Source organism: Chamaea fasciata, unplaced genomic scaffold, assembly GCF_029207755.1.
Source record: "Chamaea fasciata isolate MVZ Bird 193981 ecotype frontalis unplaced genomic scaffold, bChaFas1.0.hap1 SCAF_3, whole genome shotgun sequence".
NCBI lineage: Eukaryota > Metazoa > Chordata > Aves > Passeriformes > Sylviidae > Chamaea > Chamaea fasciata.
This window is the reverse complement of record NW_027094088.1, coordinates 87,226,203-87,253,895: the sequence shown is the minus strand read 5'-3', so window position 1 is coordinate 87,253,895 and position 27,693 is coordinate 87,226,203. Positions and strand designations below refer to the sequence as shown.

The 27,693-nt window shown below is 36.2% G+C and overlaps 1 protein-coding gene across 1 annotated transcript in view; it reads right to left on the bottom strand.

The window, feature by feature from the left end:
- Positions 1 to 27,693, bottom strand: part of EYS (eyes shut homolog) — a 742,046-nt gene that overhangs the window by 621,149 nt on the left and 93,204 nt on the right. The window contains exons 10-11 of the mRNA XM_066180316.1: positions 23,868 to 24,121; positions 11,529 to 11,633 (exon numbers count right to left, since the gene is read on the bottom strand). Of these exons, the coding sequence (XP_066036413.1) occupies positions 11,529 to 11,633; positions 23,868 to 24,121 (359 nt within the window). The remainder of the gene's footprint in view (positions 1 to 11,528; positions 11,634 to 23,867; positions 24,122 to 27,693) is intronic.

Below are 27,693 nucleotides of genomic sequence, written 5' to 3'. Positions count from 1 at the left end.
GTGCTACTGAAATGCTACTTCAGCTCTGCAACAGCAGAGTTAAATTTATCTCAAAGCATACCAGAATATGCAGCACATTTGTTTCACTAAAATGTTGATATATTAACGCCTTTATTAATCTTTATAATACAATTGCATCTTATTTTATGGGATGAAAACAAGGAGGAAAAATATGGTGATGTGGTTAGTTAATGCTAGTGGGCAACAATGCTGGAGCCCAACACAGCTGCTCACTCAGTACCCAGCAGTGGGATGAGAGAACTGGAAGAACAAAAATAAGAAAAACTCATGGGTTTGGAAAAAGGCAGTTTGTAGGGGAAAGCAAATCTGTGCATGTAAGCAAAGAAAAACAAGGAATTTATTCACTGCTTTGCACCAGCAGTCAGTTACTCAGTCTTCTCTAGGAAGGCAGAGCTCCATCATGCCCAACAGTGACTTGGAAACACAAACATCCCTCACGTCCTTCTTCCCTCATATGGTATGGGATGTCCCTGTGGTTTTTTGGGTTTAGCAGTACAGCTATGGCCTCTACCAAATTCTTGTGCATCCCCAGCCTACTTGCCAGCAGGGCAGTGTGAGAAACAGAAAAGGCCTTGCTTGCAAACACTGCTTAGCAAGAAACACTGGTATAATACCAACATTTATTTTGTCAGAAATCAAAAAAAATCGTTATATGAGGTGCTATGAGGAACATTAACTCCATACCAGCCAAAACCAATTCAAATTTTTTAAAAAGTAAAAGTTTGTTTGGATGACAAGGTAGTTAATTTCATGAAGGGGAGGCTAAATGAACTTGCTTGAAAAAAAGAAACTCAAATTTGACCAAGGAGTTCAACTAAAGTTTAACTAAATCCCAGTTAGAAAAGCTGAATAATTCTCTTGGAATTATTTGCAATCTGTACTATGCTCTGTTTCTCTCCTAGCTGATGTACAGACTCCCCATCCAGCTGTCAAAGCATGCTTTTTTTATTCTCTGAAAGTCCAGCTGACACAGTTGGCATAGTCTGAGTTACAAGCTTAAGGAAGAAAGCTGAACCCTCTCAGGGAGTACTTGCAGATTGGTTATGGGTTGGATTCCTGCCTACCAAGTAGAAAGAGTAACCAGATATCCAATTCCCTGTATAACCACAGTTTATGCAAAATAGACTGGAGAGAATTCTCATGCCTAGTTATGAAGGCAGACTAGAACTTCAGACAGGTCTTCTGCACTGCTAACCACAATGGATTATAATTTCACCGTGTGATAGTGCCCATCAGTGATAAATTTGTCATTTGAAATTGGTCTGCTAGGATATCTTGTGTCTAAAATGATAAGTATATTTTCCCAGCCCTTTTATTAATTTCAATTCATAAACAGTAAAGAAGTAAAACATGTTTGGCAGGGCTGCACTTACATATACATAAATGGTACTAAAAGAAGGCATAGAAATGATACAGAGGGATAATATATTCCCATGAAGTACAGCATATTTACATTCAGGTAAATAAGAATATATTTCTCTCTCAATTAAAAAAATTAAGGAAGACAAAAGAAAATTATATCCAGGGTAAATAAGTAAGTTTACATGGAATTTAGTTAAACATTTCATAAAATTTCTTGATGAGAAAAACTCATCACCTATAGAAAGGATAAATGTCAGTGAACTTCCTATTTAAATGTTTCCCTGAGAACGTAAATACAGACTTTTTCCATCAACCTGTGATTTTGTTTGCTAAATCAAGTAAATTTCTATAAGCAATTTCAATTACTTGCATGAACAGTCATAAATATATATTAATAATAGACAGCTAGAGTGATATAATATGTATATTTTAAAATGAGTTTTTGTTTATCCAAATCTGGTTTTATCATTGATATGTAAATTGAATTTCTAGATGTCATAAGAAATCTGCAAACATGAAACTGAAATTACACATGTAACCAAGAAAGTTTAATTTGAATTTATTTAATAAAAATGTCAGTACAATGCAGTCAATGGCTCAAAGTCCAAGCTGAGATCAGTGACAAATGGCATTTCTCAGGTGTCACTATTCAGACCAGCATTGTTTAACATATTTGTTGGTGCTAGAACAATGGAATTGAGTGCACCCTTTTTTGCTGACTACACCAATCTGTGGGGTGTGTCTGCTGTACGCTGCAGGGTAGGGATGACACCCTGAGGGACCTTGACAGGTTTGAGACGTATTTAAAAAAATATAAAATTCAGATTCCATGCCTGGGACAGGTCAATCCCAAACACAAATACAAGCTGGAAAGAGGTTTGGCAGAGTTTTGGCAAGGTTTGCAAGAACAGGACAGAAAGGACAGAAAAGGACTTTGGGGTATGAGAGTATGTAGTGAGAGGACAACAGAGGGGATGGATTCTAGTACCTAAAGGAGGGTTTATGAAAGCAAGGGATAGGGGCTTTTTCTATGGCTAGATAGTGACAAAAACAAGGGGCAATGGTTTCAAACTGAAAGAGGGTAGAATTAGTTTACATATTGGGAAGAAATTCTTTACTGTAATGGTGGTGAGGCACTGGAACAGGTTTTCCAGCGTTGTGAATACTTCGTTCCTGGAAGTGTTCAAGGCCAGGCTGGCCTAAAAAACTTGGTCCAGTGAAAGATGTTTCTGCAGGAGTGTAGGAACTAGGGGACATTTAAGGTCTCTCCTAATCCAAACCTTTCTATGATTCTTTGCAGATACTAGGTTTATAAAAACATCTGCTTTAAAGAAAAAACATTCCCAGGCACAAGGTGCATAGATGAAGAGGTTGTCTAAAGTGCACAGGCTATATTTAAGAAAAGACATACATAGTTGACATAATATTCTATAATCAGAGAAAATAAAAACATTTTGTTGAAGAATCAATTAAACTTGGAAAGGGATTCCAACTTAACCATGTAGATCATCAGTAAATTTGATTGTAACTAGGATCATGGCAAAGCTGCCCCTACATTTCATACATAATGCTTTAGTGAACTCCATTGAGGTGTGCAGGTGTTCCTTTCTTAAGAAACGGCTATGCAAATTGATGATTGATCATTGACGACCTTTATGTTATTGCTAATTACAACAACATTGCTTTACTGTTTTTAAAGTGCACTGTGAACCTGGTCTCAGGACTTTCTGGTTCTGTTTGGACTGAGTGCCTGATTTGAGGACTGCCTCTGGAGGTTGGATGCCACAACAGATTAATAGTGTGGGCAGCCTAGACTTTAAGGTATCTGGAGCAAAACTGTGCTATTAATTATTTTAAATTTTTATTTTTAATTGCTGAAGTCATAGCACATTCAGATAGGGTGAAGTTTGTCTCAGTGTGCTTCAACAATTTGGGTTGTAGCTTCACTGTTTCAGTCCTGAATGAATTAATGAGTGAAATAGTCCTCAAAAAAGGACTGCCAATTATGTTGAACATAATAAAATGGTGTGGTAACTTTTGTGAGGTTTCATTTTATTGCACCTTAACTTTATAATTCTGCCTTAGAACAGCTAATTTTCACTGTTTGTACAGACTTCAATTCTGTGCTTGTCATCCTGCTACACATATCATCCTTCATGTAATTTTTTTGATGATTCACATTTAGTTATAGTACATAGGCATTTTCTACTTGTCCTTTTTAAATCCACACAGTGGATTGAAGTGTAACATTGCACTTTATTAAAATAGATGAACTGTTTTAATAATCTTAAAGCTATTGTGTGAAGAATGTGGTAGAAAATTGTGTGAATAAAAAAAAAAAACAACCAGCTCCAAAATTCATTTGTAAAGATGAAAGAATGGCAACAGAATATGCTAAGGAGACCTCTGCCCACTTTTTCTGCAATGTCTTTAGTGACAGAGTAAATCACATCAGTTGGTATTCACCTCAACTCTCTTCTGCTGGCTAAAACTATATTTTCTGAAAGCAAGCTCTCCCAGTTTAAACTCTGATACAAAAGACTGGTACCTCTAGCAAAATTATATCCAACTATTTCCTATTTTGTTTGCAACAATGAGGATTGCCCTTAAAACAGAAAAACAAACAAACAAACCTCTCTGGGATCATATTAATACAGAAAATAAAAACAACATGAAAAAGCATGTTGTATAAGTGCTTCTAATATAAATCAGGCATCATGACTCTATCATAACACAAATAGAGCAATGTTTTGTCACGTGTTTCATTCAGTAGTCTATATGAATAAAATGGAAACATATATCAATTTAAATAACATACAACAAAAAAGATGAGTAGCACAGGAGTAACGCAGAAATGGTTGTGGAAACATAAGAAGGGAGGTTGTCATGGAAACAGCTGGGCTAGAAATCTTTTTGTTGCTACAATTTTATTCAGTTGATGTTTATTCTTTATGTTATTTTAATAAATTATTCTTCTTGAAGTAATTTGTGATTTTAATTTTTTTCAGAATAAGGTGTTATGTAAAGAACTTTTCAGATCTAAAGAAAAGACTAATGGTATATTCATTTACACTGGAACATATAAAAATGAAAATTTACAGTTTACTCCTACTCTTATTTAGCTAAAAGACTAAAAGAAAAGCTGTGTAGGAGACTGAGTCATTCCCTCCATAGAAGGCTATCTTGACACTCTACACAATATTTTGCCTCAAGTGAACTAAAGGAAGAAGGAAACTTGTAAAAACAGTCTCACTAAATTTGAAATACTTAAATTATTTATCCTATATGAATAAAAGATGTGAACTGAAAAGTTCCACTAACAGAAGTCATCTAAAAATGTAATTTAAAACAAAAAAACTTTAAAACTTAAACACGTAAAATAAATAAGTAGCAGATTAACCAGAAAAGGAACATAAGTACTCAGTGACAAAAAGAAAAAATCTTGCTAACTACCCTGTCTTCAAGAAACAGAAACTTAATTTGTATTTATGAACATACCTGCAACAAATACAGGTTTCTAAATAATAGCTTTCATAGAGAGAAAAAAAAAAAGGTGAAATACCGAAAGAAGCAGAATGGAAAGGGTAACAAGTGGCATGTCTTCAGAACAGAAGCTGAAGGAAGCAATATAAAACAATTTCAAAAGCATACCCAAAGAATTAATAGTATTTCAATGAGCAATATAAATGGCTAAAATGAAAAAAGCCACCAGGGACTAATAAAAATGATATGAAGACTGAGCCACATAAAAGAAGAAGAATGTACAAAGAAACTACAAGAAAATAAAACATACAGGGAATGAATACATGGGTTTGAAAATGTAAGTTATTTCTTGGAACAAGAGCTATCCAAGAGTCTCCATTGATACTTTTTTCCCTGGTGAACTGGTTCACTGATAGGTAAATGCTGGTTCACTTGTGTGCAAAAAGTTTTCTTGACACATTAGTCTTAAAAAATATTGGATATAACCCAGATCCTTTAGGACTTCTCATCAGTTATCTGCCCTTCAATTTTCTGAGAGATTCTGTGGAAAATTACATTCACTCTGTATTGAGTCAACACCATATTAGTTCCAACATCACATATTAAATCAAGTATCAAATAGTAGCTGCATATATATCATTACTTAAATTTCCTTGGCCCTTGCTTCCATCGCTGAAGATGGCATTAGGTTGAACTTTTATTACACTGAATTCAGAATACATATTAATCAATCACTGATCAGTCCTTATGTTTCTAATGATGAAGATCACATGGGGATTTCAAGTGATGGCAACAGAAAGTGCCTATCATTGTCTTCATTTTTTTTAGTACTGACTGGAGATTTTCTCTTCTCCAAGGAAGGAGACTGGAGTATCTTCCAATAAAATTGATGAAAAACATCAGATGGTACTGTTTAACAACACAAGATGCCTTGCTGTTTTGGAACATAGGTTTCCGACCCCTTGGAATACCTGGCTTTTCCAGTGCCATCTTCCAGACATAACTGCTATAGGTGCAACACTTGAATCTATCACAGTACTGAGCAGAACATTTATTTAGGGCCTTTCCACTCTGCGTATAGAACTTATTGTTACAGTGCTTTCCCCATATTTCAAGAATTTTACAAAAATTTCCTTATGTTACTTGTATCAATGAATACCTTGAATTTAAATATTTTAGAACGTTTTTACTACAAACTTCATCCTTTGCTGCAAGACAGACCAGAGGAAGCTAAAATATTCAAGGTTCCTATTTTTACTTTTCTTTTTCTTAAATCTGCTGATTCACAACAGTGATGCTTGTGGGTGTGTGGTGGGTTCACCTTGGATGGCTTCCAGACCTCCATCCAGCTAGCTGCTTTCTTACTCCCTCTTGTCAGCAGGATGGGGAGAGAAAATTAGATGAAACATCTCGTTGGTTGAGATCAAGACAGCGAGATCACTTACTAGTGAGAATTATGGGAAAAATAAACTCAACTTGGAGAAAATGCATTACATTTATTGCCAATAAAACCTAGAGTAGGATAGTGAGGAGCAAAAGCAAAAACTAAAACCTATTACACTTGACCTGACCTGCCTACAGTTCAGAAATAATGCTTGTATAATCTCCTTTACAAGGTCATCAGTATATAGCAGTAACCAGTCACCCAAGCTATATTATTATACAATTACTTTCCTATGGAACAGTTTCCAAAGATGTTTAAAATGTTCACCTGAAAGCCATGCATGTCTTTTACTAAGAAAGAAAATGACTTAGGTAAGGATTTCATAAAATATCTAAAGACGTAGTCTGATTCTATATGATTTGTTTGTGTATTACTCTCTCTTATCTTGAGGTGCAAAAATGAAGATCATGCTCTGTCACAAAACTTCACAGAAGTAGACCCTGAAAGAGACTGTATGTCACACTTTGGGACACGAAAGAATGAGGCAGGCAGCAGGAAGGTCAGCAGGAAAGTTCTATCTTTAATTTTCTGACTCTATTTTATATACACTTCTTTCAGAAGGCACAGGATTGGCTACATAGGTTGCCACTTCTTTGACCTCGTTGGTGAAGACCATCATCAGTTACTTTTCTCCTCCCAGAGGAGAAATATGCAAAAAAAATAGATAATTCTAAAAATATACATTTTTTTTTGAAGCTATGTGAGAACAAAATGCAAACTCTGAAAAGCAGGCAAAGTTAGGGCGAAAATTATACCTTTTGATTGCTGGGATTCCTATATTGTGTTAATAAAATTAGAATGTAGCACAGGGAAATTAGAAAAACAAAACCGAAAGGAAAATATCAAACCAACCGACCAACAACAACAACAACAACAACAACAACAACAAACAACCCTCCCCCCCAAAACCCCAAACCCAAAAAAACCCCAAACCCCAACATCAACCCTAATTGTTTACAAGGAAAGGATTTTGTCTAGATATCTGTATTTAAAATTTGACTCCAGTTATTTCAGCTTTCCAGAAATGCTGAGATACATTTATGTGAATTAATGATCTATATGATTAAATGACCTCATTTCATCCTATTTAGTGACAACATCTTATCAACAGCAGGATGGACTACTGGAATAATTTCTAAGAAAGGTCTCAGATGTATTACAGAGAATTTTAATAAACTATTTTTAAAGCTGCCGAAAGGGGATTTGTCTTATAAAAATAAACGCTTGAGTATTAAAATTGACCACATATTAAGAAATTGAACTACTTGAAAGTAATTAAAAAAGCATAAGATGTATTTTCATAACATGAGCTCATACAATTAAATGTATATATTTTAGATTTGTTAAATATATAAAGATCTGATTTATTAACAAGGAAAAAAAATTGTGCTTCTTAAGGATGAATGAACTCTAAATGTAAGTTTGAAAACAAACTTAAAATATACAATGTTCGGGTCATTTTAAGTGTAGGCTGCAGAAGCATTTTGGGGTAGATCTGGGCAACTCTCTGGAAGAAAAAACTGTCTTGTAAAGTTCATAGACAGAAATATGTCAGACTGATGATTGCTTTAATATAGCACAGGTCAATTAGCACATTATATGTGCTTTTCCCATTTTAAGCTCTTTAAATAAAATAAAACTGGAGGACCACTTTTAAGTCTCAATCAAAAGCACTTTTATCAGATTATGAATCTTCTCTGACAATTTAATTCTCTTAACTGCCCCAAATGGCAATATTCTAGTTGCTCTGCATTTCTTAAACATTCTATCATGACACAGTATCTGAAAGATCCTACTCATTATCAGAAGCAGCCTAAGTATTACCATAACATTATTTTTGAGTTAATGAACCTTGTTTATCAATCAGGCTAATCAGGTTGCTTTCTTCAGCTACAACCAAATATCTACAGTACACAGTACTGTGAAGGATCCAGTCTTACATTTTTTATGTTCATATTTTCATTGGGCCAGTTATGCATCTTCCAGATGCAACACTGCATACCATGTGTAAACCAGATGAGCTTTTGGAAAAAAAATATACCTTTATAATAAAAAAGCACTAGTCTTACAACATCCACTTTTCATGGAAATTCTATAAGACAAAAGATAAAAATCTCTTTTTCCTATCAAAACATATAGGTTTATTCTATGCTTACTATTATACAACATCACTTCATTATTAACCCATGTCAAGATCATTAGTTGAATTATCTTCACCCATTGCTAATACAAAGCTCTTTGGGGACTCTTTCCACATCTGTCTTGGCTTAGCATTAATATTTCTGAAAGAAAAACTAAAAAGAAATTAATCCTCTCCCTATAAATTGTATTTTAATAGCACTTATACTCTCTTATATTCAATAAATGACAGTAATTTGTTATTGTCATAATTTGAAGAGAAATTATGCCATAATTTGAGGAAAAATAATTCAATGAACTTTATTTTATGCCATTCCTAACTGTGATTACCCTTTTAATGTATGTAACTCCTTACCGTGGTTACCCCTGAATTTTTAGTCAGAGGTAAAAAACAGTGCTGTTCGCTTCTGACAGAGCCATTGACATATTTCTTGCTCAACAATCTTAAGATGTATCTAGTAAAATAGTTACTATTACTCATAAAATAATAATCTAAATAAAATTAGAAATAGGACCTCCTCTGAAGACAGAGAAAAGATCTCTATGATCATTGTTTGTAGAATATTTGAAATTGAAAGGTCAAATTTGAGGAGACATTATTATACACCTAAAATAAGGCGCAGATACTATTTTAGACAACAGAGTCAAAGCACAAAAGTGCAAAGAAAGCAGCTACCCACCTAATAAATAAAAATGTTATTGATCTAGTCAGGCAGACAGTAACAGATACAAGTTTTTTCATATACAAGAACTTGATCATTTGGACATATCCAAATTCTCTGTGTTCCCTTGTCTGTTGCTATTGAATATATATGATTTATTCAATATTTAAATTTTTTATTTACTTACTATTCCTTACTTGCTAAAAAGCCAGCAACTACTTTCCTCTGAAAAGCAAAATTTATTTATTTTCCAGAAATCCAGTAGGACACTGGCTGTCAATGAAAGTATGGAGGGATAAATTGTCATTTTTCACTTAAAGATTAGCTCAAGTCAGCTGTGTTATCTTTTGAAGTGATACTCTTCTTAGAACTGAGCTAGAAGTAAAAATATCCAGTAATGTAGCTACTTGTGATTTCCGGCAATTTACAGACAGTATTTAATCATAGCAATGTATTTGCAAGATGGTTACATTTGTTTATCTGCACCTTCCCCTAGAGAATATGAACTGGGATATTAAGCAATTTTGCCAAGGGCACAAGTGGAATACATATCACATTTAGATTAAAATTCTCCTCTTTTTAGCTCGTTGTTAGATATTCACATCAGTACACAATTTTCCCCTTCTCTAATCCAGTTTGATATTATATTAATAATGCAATTATTAGCATCAAGTCTTAACTCTTTTCAGAAACAACTGGTCATTTCTACAGATGACCCCTGGTTCACTGTGAGGTTTTTTGATCATTTGACTGATGATGGAGAACCACTGCTATACACAGCATTTTTTTAGTCACTAGAATGAAACTCATAATTTTTAGTGTATATGTCCATTACATGAACTTCATTGTTCCAGATGACACACACTAGGAATTATAATAAAAATTAACTGGGTAAGAAAACCTTTACAAAGTGACTAGCTTTTCTTTAAAGAAAGAGGCACAGGTGATTATGAATACGATGCCACAACAATTTTTTTTCCTGTCACTGACATGCATTCTGCTGTATGAAAGAGACCTTTTAGATCTGTGGAAAGAAAGAGGTACAGGACGCTTCTGGGTAAAATCCAGTGTAGATAAAAGTTTTTGTGAGCACCAACAAGAGTCAAACACATGACAGCAAAGTGTTGCATTGAATGCGATAATCTCCATCTCAGAAGAACAAAGTAGATAATGTCTGTGTTAATGTTTTGCTATAGCCTTTATTCAGTGAAACACCTGACAGGCTTACATTTGTCTCAGTGAAGCAACAAACTTGAAAGCATCACCTTATCTTTGAAGATATAACTCAGTATTGTCTTCTGTTCCCAACTCAGCAGATAACCACCTTAAGACATTTAAGGATCTTATGTTATTAAATACATTAAAGTTCTCTTAAAATAAGTTATTCAGGTTGAGAGGGTTCATTGGAGACCTGTGTTTCAGTACTCTGACATTTCCAGGCTTTACCAATCACCATCAGTTTATCTTCAAAACACCACAGTACTATAAGTATTTATTAGCCCATAACTATATAAAATTAGTTTGCTTGACCTTATTTCTCATAGTAAAAATAAGCTTATAAATGCACATGTCCATTTTGGAATTTATCAGCAATTTATCATCCATATTTATGAATGAATTTACAAGTTGCAAAACCAGTACCCCAGCCTCCATTGGTCAAAGAAATTTCTAAGGTTAGGAATTTCCAACCCACCCTTTTCTACATTTTCTTAGCCACCACAAAATAGCATGTAAAATCTCAAATTAAACAATGTGTTTATATAATTAGCAAAACAAAATCTTCAGCATCATGTATCTTTGTCCCTAATTTTGATCCATCTTTTTGCGTTATTCTTAGTTTACCTACCACCTGCCCTGATGCATCTTGGATGTCCCTTATTTCCTCTAGCATGTCTTCCAGCCTTATACAATACTGTGGTTACTTCAGGACATTTCAGATGCCATGAAGATCAGGCAACCAGATTGAGGTCATACAAACTTTAGAGCAATGTTCAGTTCTTTTGGGAATTAGTAATTTGGCCATTGGAATAGGATTTGAAAGATTGGGGGGTTTATGTTTGCTAAATTTCAACATTTTTCTGCCCAAACCCTACATTTTCTTAAAGACTGTGTTGCTGTAAGGTGTGTATACAAATATACACTAAATAATTTAAAATCTTCAGTTCTGTCATATTTCTTTCCCAGTATCTTTCAGTACTACAAGTACTTTTTATCTAAGTAATCTATAATTTATAATAATTTCTTATGACAAATTAGAGAAAATTTAATTTTTTATTAGTCTAAATAACTAACTCTGTACATTTCAAAATGCAAGCAGAATGCTTACATTGTACAGAGCTTTATTGCACTTGAGTAGCAAATGAGAGGCTCCAATATTGTGCCAACGTAGCAATTATATAAAAAGTATAAATGCTTACCAAAGGGGCAATTGCATTTGAAGTCACTTATGTCCCCTTCACAGGTTCCTCCGTTCCAGCAGGGTCTGTCTTGGCACTCATTGATGCGAACAGAACATGTTTCTCCTGAAAATTTGAATTGAAAAAAAAAAGGACAAATGCGTTGACATGTTCAAATCATAGAGGTATAGTTGTAATGAAAAAAGTCTATGGAGTTGTCACAGTCTACATGGTGACCCCACTGGCCATGGTACACTGCATACACAGGACTACTGATGGACTCCCGGTGTGTCATGAGTTTTTCTGCTTCATTGGTTACAGGGCAGACCAATTGATGGGCAAAGTTGGAAGCATTACAATCAGGAAAATAGAAAGGTTTCCTACTGAGGTTATACATAATCCTGAAGGGTTTTTTTTCCAGTATAAAAGTCTACAGCATTCAAGCAAATTTTTGTCCAGTTTTGTCAATAGTTTTCTTTCATTTTGCTCTCTGACACCTTTGAAACAGTGTTGTGAAGTATTGCATATGAGAATCAGGCCAACACTAATTTACAGACATTTATTTGTAATAGAACAGTTCATCCTATGTCCTACAACAAGCTGTCAGTACTGTAATTTTAGACATTTCTCTTCTTCCATGAAATACAAAGTAGGAGTAAGATCAAATTACTAAAGAACATTTAATGAGGTAAAATGCAGATAAAAGGGGATGAAATAATTAAGAGCAAAGCTAGGAAGTATGGTGAAGTGTTGATTTGTAATCTACAAAAGGGATTACTTTGATATGTAACAGGAAAAGCTATTTCCAGTGTATTGGGTTTGTGTGGCCAGGTTTTGGTAGAAGGAGGAGCACAAGGGTGGCCTCTGTGTGAAGGTGCCAGAAGCTTCCTCCATGTCCAAGAAGCCAACACCAGCCAAGTCCAAGACAAAGTGCTGCTGGCTGAGGCTGGGTGTACCAATCAGAGATGGTGGTAACACCTCGATGGTAACACATTTAAGAAGAAGGAAAAAAAAGTTCTTGCAGTGGTGAAACTGCAGCCAGAGAACAGCTGAGTGAGAATACATGAGGGGGACAGCTCTGCAGACATCAAGGTCAGAGCAGAAAGAGGGGCAGAAGGTCCTCCAGGTGTCAGGGCTGAGATTCCCCTGCAGCCCCTGGTGCAGCCCATGGTGAGGCAGCTGTGCCCCTGCAGCCCATGGAGGGCCAGGGGACTCAGAGATCTATCTTTACCCCATGGAGGACACCCATGCCAGAGCAGATGGATTCCTGAAAGGAAGTTGTGAACCTGTGGGAGGTCCATGCTGGAAAAGGCTCCTGGAAGGGACCTGCAGACCCGTGGACAGAGGACCCCACGCTGGAGCAGGGTTCTTGGTAGGACTTGTTACCATGTAGGGGACCACACTGGAGCAGCCTTTTCTTGAAGGACTGCACGGCATGGAAGAATGACCCATGCTGAAGTAGCTTGTGGGAAACTATTTCCCTTGGGATGAACTCATGTTGGAGAAGTTCATGGAGAAATATTTCCTGTTGGTGGAAGAACCCCATGATGAAGCAGTGAAAGGATTCCTCTTCCTGAACAGAAGGAGAAGACACAGATGATGAACTGACCATAACCCCCTTTCCCTGTCTCCCTGTGCTGTTGGCAGGGACCAAATAGAACTGGGAATGAGGGATGGATGAGGGAAAGTGTCTTTAAGAGTCTTATTTTACTTCTCATTATCATGCTCTGATTTTATTAATAATGCATTCAATTAATATCTCTAATTCTAGGCTGTTTTGCCTGTGATGGTATTTGGTCATTGATCTCTCCTTGTCTCAGCCCATGAACCCTTTGTTATATCTTCTCTCCCCTGTCCAGTTGTAGAGGGGAGTGATAGAGAGGATTTGGTGAGTGGCTGGTGTCCAGCCAGGGTCAACCCACTACATCCAGCCATAAGAATATGGGAGTTAATCACATTAAGTGGTTATAACAAGTCAGCATTGTGGAAAGCATGCTGGACTTTCTGTGTATCTTGCAGCAGAATATAAAATAAGCCATATGCTGATATACCTCTGAATTCTTTTCATGGTGAAAATAATTTGGTCTCTTCTCTGCAGCACACCTACACGCCCTCTCTTAGAATCATACGAACCATGACTCTTGGCTGTCAAATCCTGTATCTACTAGATACAAAAGGTCTTCATTGGAGAAGCAGCAAGATTCTCTTCCACACATAAACTTGTGATAAAAGGGCTCCTATTGCATTTTTTCTGCCTCTAAATGTGTTCTGCATTTTCCATAAGATTTGAAGATATATGGATGAAAAGGGGAGAAAAAGCTTAGTCCAGGAAGAGTATAGGTAACTCAGTAAACTAAAAAGCTTTCTGCTAAGAGCAGCTGCTGAGTGTTGTCTAACATATGCCATGACAGCAATGAGCAATACAGCAAGGACTGGCCAACATAAAAATTAATTTCTAAGTTCTTTAATTTTTTAAAAATTTTCTTTAAAGTGCTGATAAGGTAATGACACTATATACAACCTTGCTCATCTAATTCTGGTATTCTGCATTTCTTATGCTTTCCAGTTCAGATCCCTGATTATCGTGGATCTCTTTTGAGGGAGATAAATGAAAATGCATTGGCATCTGTTCTCTTCCTCTGGATAAGCAGGTGGAGAGCAGCACAAATAACACAAACAGGGTTTCCTGCAGAAGTAAATTATCTGGCCACAAGCCATAGGCAAGCTGAGGCATGTACTAGAAAAACTTATTGAAACAGATTCTTTCGCCTCCCTCAAATTTTTAAAGGTTAAAGCAAATGCAGTTTCAAGGGAAATAATAGAATGAGATCATCCTCATTTACTGATGATATCCAAGATAATATGCAAGGGGGAATTTAGGAATTCATGTTCTCAGAGTACAAAGGTAATATGTGGGCAGTATTTTAAAAAAATTTCAGAGAGAATCAAGATATCTATGAAGCTATTGTGAGACCATATTTTCTGAGCATTTGAGACATGAAAAAAGCTGGACAGACACAGAGAAGCCTTTTTTTTTTTTTTTTTTTTTTTTTCAGTATGGAGCTCCTCTCCACTAGGCATTTGAAATGTATGATGAGAACCTTCTTTGAAAGTCAGATAAAAATTGCTAATTGGCTACAAATTACTTTCAACATCAAAGTATGTTAATATTAATTTCTTTTTTGGTTTATACTTTAAAGGTTAAAAGTAATACAACACATCCAAACATAATTACTAATAAAACATAATATTAAATTAGCTATTTAATAAATCATAGCTCAAGGTCTGAATTCCTACACTCTTTAAAAGCATCACATCACCAATTCTGAAGTACAAAGAAAATGTTAAAAATTACCATGAGCCAACTCTACTTCTATTAATGCTATAGAATACTTTATGCTGTATAAAATTGCAGTGTTCTCAAATATATAACAGAGAATTACAGGAAAGTCTTTCACTTCTGGAGATTGCATTGCCTGATCTTTAACAGCAACTATTTCTAGCAGCATATTGATGATACACAAGACAGTATTCTGCAGGAGCACAAAGGTTTTGAGAAGAACGTAAGGACATGAGAAGGTGACTGCTAAAAAAATTAGCCAAGAAATTTTTAATCCTCCTCCCGTGTTACTGATATCACTTACTCTCTTTAAAATAGTCATGCTATTTTAGCAAATGGAGAAACTCTGATATTCTCACGTAAATATAACTGCAGATGAAAGATGACAAAAAAATTTGTTTCATAAGTCTAATTGATGAAGTCTAATTGAGTATTCTTTACTTTCAGAAGTGTAATTCTGTAGGATCACTAAATTTAAAGTTTGTACCTTTCAAAATTTGGACGTCTTTTTTCTCCTTAACTTAAAGACATTAACTTTGAACTTTATCTGAACTTTTTGAGCTTTTTTTAGGTTTTGTAGGATATCCACAAAACTGAGGGTTTTTTGATATTGAAATAAGTTTTATTTCAAACTGTCCTCAAAAAATATTCAGACATTAGAATAATTGTCTGAAATTCATTCAGAAATTAGAATAAAACTGAAATAATTTGAGAGCTTATTTTCTTAATGTAATACACATTGTATTTAAAGTATCTCTTATTAAGTGCCACCACCACTATAATATTTCTGTCTGAATCACAAAACACATGCAAAAAGATAAAAATACAATTTTTTTAAAATACTTTTATACCAACTTTTGTTTTATAGGCAAAATGAAATATAAAGTTTGACAACTTGAAGGCACACAGAATGACCACAACTAAGAAAAGGATGTATAAGAATATTTTTTGAAGTAAAACTCCTTACTTGAGGAGATATTCATGACATAAAATTAATCTTTCTATTCTGAGATCAGATGAAAAGCAAATTGCTTAAAATTCTTCTTAATGTAAACTTACTGATGTACTATTTAAAGGAAAAGAAAAAAGAAAAAAGAAAAAAGAAAAAAGAAAAAAGAAAAAAGAAAAAAGAAAAAAGAAAAATGAAAAAAGAAAAAAGAAAAAAGAAAAAAGAAAAAAGAAAAAAGAAAAAAGAAAAAAGAAAAAAGAAAAAAGAAAAAAGAAAAAAGAAAAAAGAAAAAAAAGAAAAAAGAAAACCAAACCGCAAGGGTTTTATAAAGTTAAAGAAGTAGCCTAAGTATTAACAGTGTATTTGAGGATTGTCTTCACAACACCCATTATATTGTCCACCATTTTATAAAATGTGCATAATTGAAAAGCATTCCAGTCCTGTACCTGATATCGAGTTGTGTAATTTTGTTGCTTGCTAAGCAACGTAAGTTATTCTGTTAGATAAGAGATGTATCAAGCTGAGGTATGCTTCTGCTGACTTTGCAGAAAATGTGGTTATCAAAAAGAAAGACAGTCCAGATGAGGCTTTAGTGAACTTGATAGACATTTATTTTTCTCAACTTTGTTGTTCTACACACTTGATAATTTTCTAATTTTCTTCAAGATCTTTTCTGTGTAAGATATTGTAGTAGTTAAAAATCCAAATCAAATCTAATTTTTATTTACCTCATATAGAGTACTCTTTCTGTGAATGCCTATTATGGATTGAAAATAATTTATGCAATGTGTCAAACTACTCCATCCTCTTAGCTCCCATGAAAGAGTTTAACTCAGAGAAAGTCTGTGACTCTTCAAATGTAAACTGCCCAGAGTCCAGCTCATCTATGTCGATGGGATTACATTGTACATCTGACAGGCTGCACTGGCACAATGTGCCAGCAAAAATCAATCTTCCCTAGCAGAAAAAGCCAGCCAGAGACCCTGAAAAGGTTGCACTACCCAATGCCCTGAGCAACAAATCCAGTGGTTTGTGGTGGAAATGTGGGAGCAGACATGAGCTGTTCTTCCAGGATGGCCAAGTCCTATCAAGATAGGAAGAGTATGAATGGAAATGGAAGCAGGTGTTACAAATGCAGACCCGGTGCAGGGAAAAAAGAACCCGTTTGCCTTCCTTTTTCAGCAAAACTAATGATTTCAATTTTCCAGATGATCATGCTTCAGGGGATTCCTATAAAGTGGCTATCAGAGCCCTTAGAGCACTAATATACCCAAGCTGACTGAAGCAGACCCATCGAGGTCCTTCCTACACACCCTGCCCATTGTCAATGAGTTCAGCCGTGGACACCCTGATCTGGCCTGAACTATTTTGTAGATGTTGTAGTTTCCAATCCTTCCTCCCTCCCTGTCTCAAGAGTGATCTTGTAAAGATCTTTTCTTCTTCTTTTTGGATGGATTGCTTGTATGTAAATACCAGATTTGTCTCTTGTTCTGTCTTCTGATGCTTCTTACTTGCTCCCCTAGCTGGACCCTGGGTCAGGTCCATTGCTTGTGGTGTCTGGGGTTTGTCAGGGACCCTGTTACCAGACCCTGGTCCTGACTTCCCTGTTTTGATGCTGCACAACTGTGCCTTCCTTACTGATGGCAGTGCTGTACTGAGGTTAAATTTGGATTCTAGTTTGTGAGTCCTCTCATGGAACGGCCTCGATCTTACTGCTCCCTGTAAATAGGTTCAATCCACATAATGTGTTAAGGTGTCCATCAGCTGTTCTTGACTTGATTTGTATAAGAGATTAAGTCTTCTTAAACTTACTTGTGTCAAAAAGGGTTGGCTTTCACATAACTTCAAGTACTTTCCTTCAAGATTTGTTTTACTTGACAGCATAAATTGATAAAGAGGGTACAACTGACACCAAATAAGGCTCCAAGAATCAGCATTTGGTTGCCTTTCAGTACAGCCTTTTATACCCTTCATCTTACGTGTATTACAACTGTGTGCCCTCTCTACACTTTTGTGTTTGGTCAGTACACCCCAGCATTCCATGTTCCTTTGTCTTCAGTACTGTCCACCTGCCCTACACAGTTGTAGCCCATTAGGGATGAGGCTTGGCCACAGCCTAATCCCCAGTCACCACCAACTCTGTGCTTACAATGTAGGATATACTATTCACACCTATTACAGAAGGGGGAAACTATTTAAAAGCATCCAAGAGTGTAAAACCAAATAATAATGTACTGAAAATACAAACACTAAATATTTCCTCAGACTCTAGATATCACATGGATTCCCCTGTGTTTTGTGGAATAAAAAAGTAAAAACAAAGCCCAGAAATTTAAAGCAATGGAATGATTTCAAAAAGCGCATGCCATTTTTCTCTTTCTGGGCAAAAAGAGGAATGCTGAAGAGCATGAAATAGAGAATATATGAATGTCAAACTCCAGAAGTCACTGTGAGACCTACTTTAGTGATAAGCGTTAATACTGTTAATTATTAATTACACACAGGTGAAGCAATGATGGATCATACTTTGCTATGTGGGGTACAGTTTATATTCAGAATGAAGAGATTTCACTAATCTTAACTCTACAATCAATATTATATAGATACAAACCCTCAAGACAAACCAACGAGGCAACATTGCCAATCTGCTTAGAGTTCTCAGTAACTGCCTTCACATTTTTACAGTCATCTAGGCAGAAAAAAGTTTTAAAGAAAGAGACATTTAGATAAATATGGGATTTTTTCCAAATAATTCCAAGAAAGGCTTCCTTTAAACCAGAAATAAACAGACTGCTATTTATTTAGGCTTACTAGTTGTCCTGAAATCTGGAAGTATTTGATGCTGAACATAAAGATATGGGAGAAAGGAGAGACTAGGGATTATTCTGGATGTGAACTGGGAATTACTCTGAAGCATTATGCTACATTAGAATACTGAACCAGAAATGGCAATATAGAGGGTCACCGCATGACCAAAAGTTAAAAAAGTGTAAAAAGTTATTAATTTAATCTTTAAAATCATACTGCAGACTTCCAAGTTTGACGTGTGTTAAGTTCTCTTACAGACAGTGGAGGGTATTTTGATATTTTATCTGAATGTGAATTTATTATTTATGAAGAAAAATGGAGTACATGTGGATTTGTTAAAAAGCTAAATGACAGAGAAACAACATAACAAACACACAAAAATGAGATAAGAATAAAAGTGGGAGTTTTAGTTGTACACACAGATACAAATCACTGATTCATAACATGCAGTTATGACTGAACTTAAAATCTGTTTTGTACTGGAAAATATCCCAGGATCATAAACCCTCAGAGACTATGAAAATGTAATTGCTAGGGTAGTGATAACATTTTTATAAGTTTAAACAGCCTTTTATTAACTGTTTGTGGTTTATACTCTGAAAAATTAGAAAATTTATTCAGTACATTTGGTAATGACTCACACCTAATGGGTAATATTATGACATTTCTTTTTTCTTCAAATATGCTTCTATGGAAATCCATTATATAATATCTCATTGTATGATAAAACAAAGATTTTTTTTAAAAGTCTTTTCCCGTAATATATAATTATATCATTTATATAAGCGAATCCTCACAGTAACAGTCACAGAATGGTTGAGATTGGAAGTGATCTCGAAGGTCATTTTGTCCAATCCTCCTGCAGGAACACCCCGAGCCAGGTTCACAGAACCATGTGCACATGGCTTCTGAATATCTCCAAGGATGGAGACTCCATAACCCCCATGATGAATCTGTGGCAGTGTGCAGTCACTCTCACAGTAATAAATATTTCCTGATGTCCAGACAGCAGCATCTGTGTTTCCCTTTGTGTCCACTGCCTCTGGTTCTGTCACTGAGCACTAGTGAAAAGAGCCTGGTTCCATCTTCTGTACACCCTCCCTTCAGATACTTGTATACATTGATAAGATCCCTCTCTGAGCCTTTCTTCTTCATGCTGAAGAGTTTCAGCTTCCTCAGCCTTTCCTCATAGAAGAAATGCTCCAGTCCCTTAATCATCCTAGTGTCTTTACTGTCCTCTCTCCAGCATGTCCATGACTCTCTTCCTGGGGAACCCAGAACTACAGATACAGCCTCAGTGCCTGTGCTGAGGGAAAGCATCACTTTCCTTGACCTGCTGACAAAACATCTCATGGTGCAGCCCAGGTATTTGCTTTCTACGAACAAGGACACACTGCTGCCTCACATTCAACTTTATGTCCACAAAGACCTCCAGGTTCTCCCCTGCAAAGCTGGCTACAAGCTGATAGTCCATGGTATCCACTGGTGCATGGAGTTATTCCTCCAAGGTGCAGCATTTGGCAGTTACCCCTGTTGAACTTCATGAGGCTTTTGTCAGCACATTTCTCAAGCCTGTATTGGACCCTCTGGGTGGCAGCACAAACCTGTGGTGTATCAGCCACTCCTCCCATGCCTGTGTCTTCTGCAAACTTGATGAGAGTGCACTTTGCCCCATTGGTCAGATCACTAATAAGGTTATTGTTCAGATCATTAATAAGTTAAAAAGGACTGGATCCTCAATTAACTCCTGGAGTACACCACTGGTGAACTCTTGTAAAGGTTTACTCCATGACAAACATCTTCATCTGGGCTTGGCCACTCATCCAATTTGCAGTTCACCTCACTGTCTACTTATCCAGACTCTACTCTATCATCTTTTTCATGAGGATCTTGTGGAAGATCACGCAGAAAGCTTTGCTAATATCAAGGTAGACAATACACACTGCTCACCCCCCATCTACAAGCCAGTCATTTCACTTTGGAAGTTTATCACATTGGTCAAGTATGACCAACCCTTGCTGAAACCATGCTAATTACTGCAGATAATTTTCTTGTTATTCATGATTTCCAGGATTAACTGCTCCATTATCTTAATAAGGATCAAGGCAACAGTGAGCTGCTTGGAGTTTTCCATGACTTCATTTTTTCCCTTCTGGAAAAGTGACATTTGCTCTCCTCCATTCTTTGGGTGCTTCTGCTAAACAATATGATCTATTAATGTTAAATGACAGTGACTTTGCAATGACATCTGCCAGCTTTCACAGAATTACATATCCGAAGAAAAGCAATAAAACTGGTGAAGGGTCTTGTAGCACAAGTTATATGAGGAGCAGCCGAAGGAGCTGGGGTTGTTAAGCTGGAGAAAAGATGAATGAGGGGGAACCTTATTAACCTCTACAGCTACTTGAAAGGAGGTTGTACTCAGGTGGGGGTCAGTCGCTTTTACCAATTTGCAAGTGACAGGATGAGAGGAAATGGCTTCACATTGTGCCAGGGGAGGTTTAGAATAGATATCAGGAAAAAAGCCTTCACTAAAAGGGTCCTCATGCATTGGCATAGGTTCCCCAAGAAGTGTTGAAATTGCCACCTCTGGAACTGTCCATAAGGTATGTGGATGGGATATGGTTGAGCAGCTAATAGGGTGATGATATCTTGACATTTGGACAGAGTCATCTTAGAGGGTTTTTTCAGCTTTATTGACCATAAAATTTTATAATGCTATGATTTGTGGGTGCATCCAAAGAGGGCCCATGGGCACACAAATATCCAGCTTGCTTAACTATTGCCTGACATGTGTCTCATCCATCAAGGGTGTTTTACTGTCTTGAGACTTTTTCTCTGGTCTCCAGGATGGTGGATCTTTGAACAATCTTACCAGTACAGACTAAGAGGAAGGCAGTTTTTATGACCTCAAACTTTTGCATGTCCAGTCCAATTAAGGATTTGACTACATTTTCCTTTCTTTTCCCCTTGTCACTTACATACTCATAGAAACCCTTTTTGACGTCTTTCAAATTTCTTGACATATTCAACTTGACCTTTGACCTTCCTAAACTTATTGCTGCATGCTCAGATATTGTCTCTTTATTTCCTGCCAGGTTACCTGTCCTTGCTTCCATCCTCTTTTTTTTTTTTTTTTTTTTTTTTAATTTGGCCAGGAGTTCCTTGATCATCCATACAGGCCATCTGGTATTTTTTGTCCACTCTTTGAGACAAATAGCTCTTGAGCTTAGATGTTGTGATAGATTTTCTTTGACCCTTCCCTCGAGGGTTTTATTCCATGGGACTCTTCCAAGCAGATCTTATACTCCACAGAATTGTCCCGTAGAAGATACCAGGGCAGTTTAAGTTCCCCCTGAAGTCCAGCAAAGTACAAAATAAGGCTTGAAGTTTAAGCAGCAAGATGGAAATACATTGTTTTAGATTTTGCACAGGTGAGCCAAGTACTGTTTTCTTCACTCATATTCAAACATACAGTTCTGCTATCATAATGGAATTTAAGTCACTTCAGAGACAATTCTCTGTTTCATTGCACATTTATTAATAAATGAACATGAAAAGGAAGTAGCATCTTCTATGAAATGTGTAAGCAAATGACCAAGAGATTATATAATCAACTAAAATTGAAGACAACAAATCTGTGAGTGTATATCACATACATAAATGTGTAAATGAATGTATGTAAATGAAATATGTAAATGAATATAAACATATTTGAAACTAAAAATGTTGGTGCTTAAATGTTAAAAGTATGTGTAGCTAGTCAGAATGCATAATGAAAAAAAAACAGTGAAGTTATAATTACTTAATATTTCAGTGGTTGATCTGGGACTTAAAAATCTAGTACTACACACACTCTCTGGACTGGAGGAAAACCCTCAGCAGCTTGGAAGAAGAAGCTGTAAGTTAATGTTTAGTTAGTACAAATGACACTGTGCATACTATGCTATCTATTTTTGCCTTTGTTAGTGATAACACAGATTGTCAGCAAAGAAACATTTTGAGAATTAATTGCTTGTTCTTGATGATATAGACTAAAGGCTGGAAATGCAAGACTTTGGTATTATTGTATGCATAAGTATTTTCTGTCTCTCACATGTAGTCTGAATATTACTATTATTCACACAAAACAGAAATCAGTACAAAAAGAAATCATAGTGTCAGGTTTTGTAGGCTTTTTCTAATGCAATGCAGAAATCTACAGCCATCTCTTCGTAGAAAAGATGTCTAGGACAGACATGCCTATGTCCCTCCAGTGTATAGAGGGGCAGTCTGAACACCTCACTCAAATATAGCTGATTTTGTTCTATATGTGATGAGAGATGATACAGCTGATCTCATTCTTCCTCAAGCTTACATTTTCCTGTTCTGTACAAAAACATTTATTCTTATCAACCTGTATATGTGTCCTGAGTTGAAGTATATTCTATCACCATCTTCATGAACTGTTGAAACCAGGTGAGGCAGTGCTCCCTGCCTCCCCCACTCTGGCTTATCTTCTGTTAATGGGCCCATCAGCACCTTTGCCACACGACTCACAAATAACCCCCTCCTGGACTACCTCCTGTTAATGGGCCCATCAGGCCTTATCACATGACTCACCATCCCATTGTGAGATGCTCTGCCCAGAGAGAGAAACCAAGCATTCCAGCCTGGATATAAGCTGAGACTCTGAACACCAGAGGGACGCTTACCCACTGAATTCCCAGAGGACCTGAGCTACCAGACCTTTCTACAGGATCACTGCTTCAAGAAAACCACCTCATGAGGACTGCTTCCATCACTCTGCTCAGGTTGTATTCTGACTCTTTCAGTTGTCTTTTGTAATATTGCATCTATTTTATTTTACTTTCTTTCTTTTTTTTTTTTTTCCTAATAAATTGTATCTCTGTCTTAGAGCCTCTCATTTGTTTTGCTTTCAAACCACTACAATATGACTGAAGCCACAACATGTAAGACTGCAAAATTGTGAAATGAAAAGAATACAATTAAAATTGTGTCTTGGAACTCCATTGATTTTTTTCCCAACAGAATCAAAGCTAATACTCAGAATTGTACATTTAGTGGAGGGAAGGTCAGCTGGGAAACTGTTAGGAGGCACAACCTAAGAATTTCAATGCTAATTAAGTTAAAACTCCTATGAATCATACAATCGCAAATGTATGCATATTCATATTTATATTTAATTGTAATTAAACATTGATTACATAGAGTAGGACAAACACATCTGCAATACATGGAAATTCAAAAGAAAAAAACTCACCTTTGAACCCAGCAGTACAATGACAAGAAAAGTGGCCACTTAAATCCACACAAGTAGCTCCATTTTTGCAAGGTGAACTTGAGCATTCGTTAATTTCAACTTCACAGAAGGGTCCTTCATATCCAGGAACACAGACACAGCTGTAATTATGCAAGTGGTTCTGGCAGAATCCATATTGAGAGCACTGGTTTCCAATGCAGTTGTCTATATCAAGTTCACAAAATGTGCCAGTGTAACCCAGGGGACATATGCACCTGTTATTGAAATGAAAGAAGGGGGGAAAAAATCCAGCCAAATTGCTAGTCTGGATTATGTAGGTCCATAATAACTAATAATGTTAACATAACTCTCCCTCCGAATTACCCACAAATGCATCACAATTTTTTTCTAATCTTCTTTACCTTTAATTAGTCACTAAGTAGCTTCATTTCACGTGCACTGCTAACAATATTTAAATTAAAATCTTAGCTATTTGCATAGGACAAACTGGGAGCTATATTAATATTAGGCTTCAAATGAAATTACTGAAAGACAAAACTCTTATAAATATGAATATTATGCATTTTAAAGTGGGTTTTTTTTTTTTAATGGTTACTTGCTATAGTATCTCTAATAAGAAACAATATTACAACCTGTTTGGCTATAAAATCAGGAAAGAAGTGCTTTATCAATAGCAAGAAAAAGTTATAATTTTGTCGCCAAGAAAAGTGGAATCTATAGAATTCTATAGATATTGTTCAATATATTTTCTAGAAATTGCTCAGTATATTTTTTTTCCAAAATTTAGACAGACGTCTAAATTGTATAAGGCTGGAGATTACTTTTTCATGTTACCCTTTCTACCTTTTTGTTTTCTTTTGCTGTGTGCATGAAAACAAATCTGGATTACCTCATAGTTGAGTCACATCTCATAAAATTAGAAAATCCCTTGTACTTGGCAATATAGTCTTTGATTGATCTCCTTATCATGTCCAGAGGTGTCCTCACACAGGAGGTAATTTTACAGTAATAAAAATTCTTGACCCATAGAGATGCTATCTGGAAGATGGAAAGAACTAACAAGTTAAAGAAGCCTTGATTATAGTAATTTTCTCTATCGATCCATCTGGCAGAAAGAGTATTTTTCCCTTTATTTTTAACAGAAGTGAATGCTCATGTGGCTCTTTTCTTCTGTCCTTGCTTACTGTGCCGGCATTTTTTATGGTAGACATATGGAAACTAAATCAGGAACTGTGTGGCTTGGAGTACAGCTAATGGACACCAACTGCAAATGGGCTTTTAGTCCATGGACCAAAATAGACCTTGCTTGAAGTAAGCCCTCCATATCTCATTTAGTGTGGTTGTGAGCTCTTTATCACCACCATTTTTGCTCTACAGATCCCTTGCTACTGCAGTAATGACTCAAGTATATATAGCTGTTGTATTATCTCTTCCAGCCTCAGTCACTTCTTAGTAAACAGGAAATCTTTGCCTTCTCTTGAGAGCTTCAGCTGATTCTGTTTCTCACTTTAAAAGGAATGGAGTACACAAAAATGTGATACAGTTACTTTGCTGGTTTTGGATGGGGTAGAGTTAATCTTCACAGTGGCTAGTGCTCGTATTCTTCTGGTTTTAATCCACAGTTTTGGATTTATACTGGAAAGAGTGTTCATAACATAGAGATGTTTTTGTTATTGCTTACACAGAGCTAAGGCCTTTTCTGCTTTGTGCACTGCCAGCCTGGTGAGGAAGTTGGGGCTGCATGGGAGGCTGGGAGAAGACACAGTCCAGACAGATGACCCAAACTGACCAAAGGGATATTCCATATCACATGACATCATGCTCAGCATATAAGGTGTGCAGAAGGAGAAAAAATAAGGGACATTTTGACTCATGCCATTTGTCTTCCCAAGTACCTGTTATGTGTGCTGGGGCCCTGCTCTCCTAGAGGTGGCTGAACACCTGCCTGCCCCTGGGAAGCAGCAAGTTCATTCCTTGTTTTGCTTTGCTTGTTTGCATGGCTTTTGTATTTCCAAATTAAATGTCTTTATCTCAACCCATGAGTTTTCTAACTTTTACCCTCCCAATTCTCTTCCCCATCCTTCTGGTGCAGGAGTGAGTTAGTGACTGCATTGGGCCTGAGTGCAGGTGGTGTTAGACACTTACATTTATAGCTAAATATAAATTCTGACTTGCATAAAATTGCATTATGCTTAAACATTAAAAGCAGGTGTGCTTTTAGTTACCTTTAGTTGCACATTTTCTGAATCTACCTACAATAATATGGTAAACAACCAGTCGTATTAATCTTTCTGGTGCAGTTAATCACTTTATTTCCGTAATTTGTTTTTATGGTAACAAGCAGTGTGTGCACTGTAAAAATGCAACTATTCAATCATTCTTTGACAGTGTGGCTATTATCATTAGCATTGAATGGAAAATTTAACTTAGAGCTCTTCTTAACAAAAATGGGAGGATGAAGAATTTTCTGTCCTTTTCTGACTATTACTAGTTGTATGGCTTATCTTCAGAGACCATTAAAGAGCTGCACAGAAAGAGATGTGATGTAGAATCTTCTGATTTCATACTGCAAACAATGGTGTCATGAATATCTTATTTTTCAATGCTTTGGTGTCTGAAGAAATCAAAAACATCTTAGAATGAAAATATCTTTGTTTTTCCCAGTGAAATTATATCTGGATATCTTTTAATTTAGTATCAGTTATCTCTTAAAACAGCATAATTAAGTGCTGTATACTATTATCATTATTATAATTATTAATATTATTGTTATTATTATATTTTTAGTATAATTCAATATCTTATTATTATCTTCTGCAGTACTAAAATACTGAATGTGATATCAAAAGCTTTGAGGCATGGATTGATTTTCAGTCTTATTTGCTTCAAAGTGTAAATGTTTCTCTAAAAGAATTTTTTTAAAATTGTTTACTGATATATACAATACCAGAATTTCCATTTGTAAGTGTATTTCTAGCTCAGGGAACTTGTACTATGTCCTTATCAGAGGGATGACCTGGCTGGCTGTGCACTGACATTTCAGCACAGGGGCTCAGCCTCTCCATGGCCTATCTGGGTGTCATTCTCCGTGCTCAAGTCAGTAATTGCTGCCTCTCCTGCTGCAGCTTCAGCTCTGGGATGGCCCATTTGGGGTGTGCGTGTGAGATCTCCTGGTAGAGACCAGGAGATGTTAATGACCCCTTCCCAGACTCTTTCTTGAGGACTGAAATGTCAGCCTTACAAAATGGGGGAACAGTGAAAGCAGAAGTATGGCATCAGAGAACAGCATATGAAAAAGTTTTGTGTTAGTGTTAACGGGAATAACATGTTTTCTTAGCTTCACGTATGCCCTCTTTCATCCAGCAATATTTTGAGGGTAAGAGATACTAAGAGAGAAAACAAATACCTCAGTGCTTTTCCTATGAACATGGATTTTAGCAGTGAGTAGCAAACACAAGTCATTTGAGGATTACTGTGCTCCCACAAATATCATGCAGATAATTGTGTGCTACTACTCCAGAGTCTAAACATAGTTAATGTTGCATGATAATTTGATGCATTTGTGAAATGAATGCTAAATGGAGATGCAAAGACAGGTATGGAATTTAGTCTAAGAAGGAATGTGTTGCTTAAATGCAAATAGTTATGTCATAGATGAAGTGTGTTGTTATCAACGTTTTACCACTAACAGTCTCAAACAGCAGAAGTGAGGGTAAGTCAGTTGGTGCTGAGCAGTCCAGGCAGGGTAGATGTCAAGCTGTCAGCATAAACTGCCTGCACTAAGGATATAGTGTGGCTTGTGTTATTGAGTAAATAACCATGCACA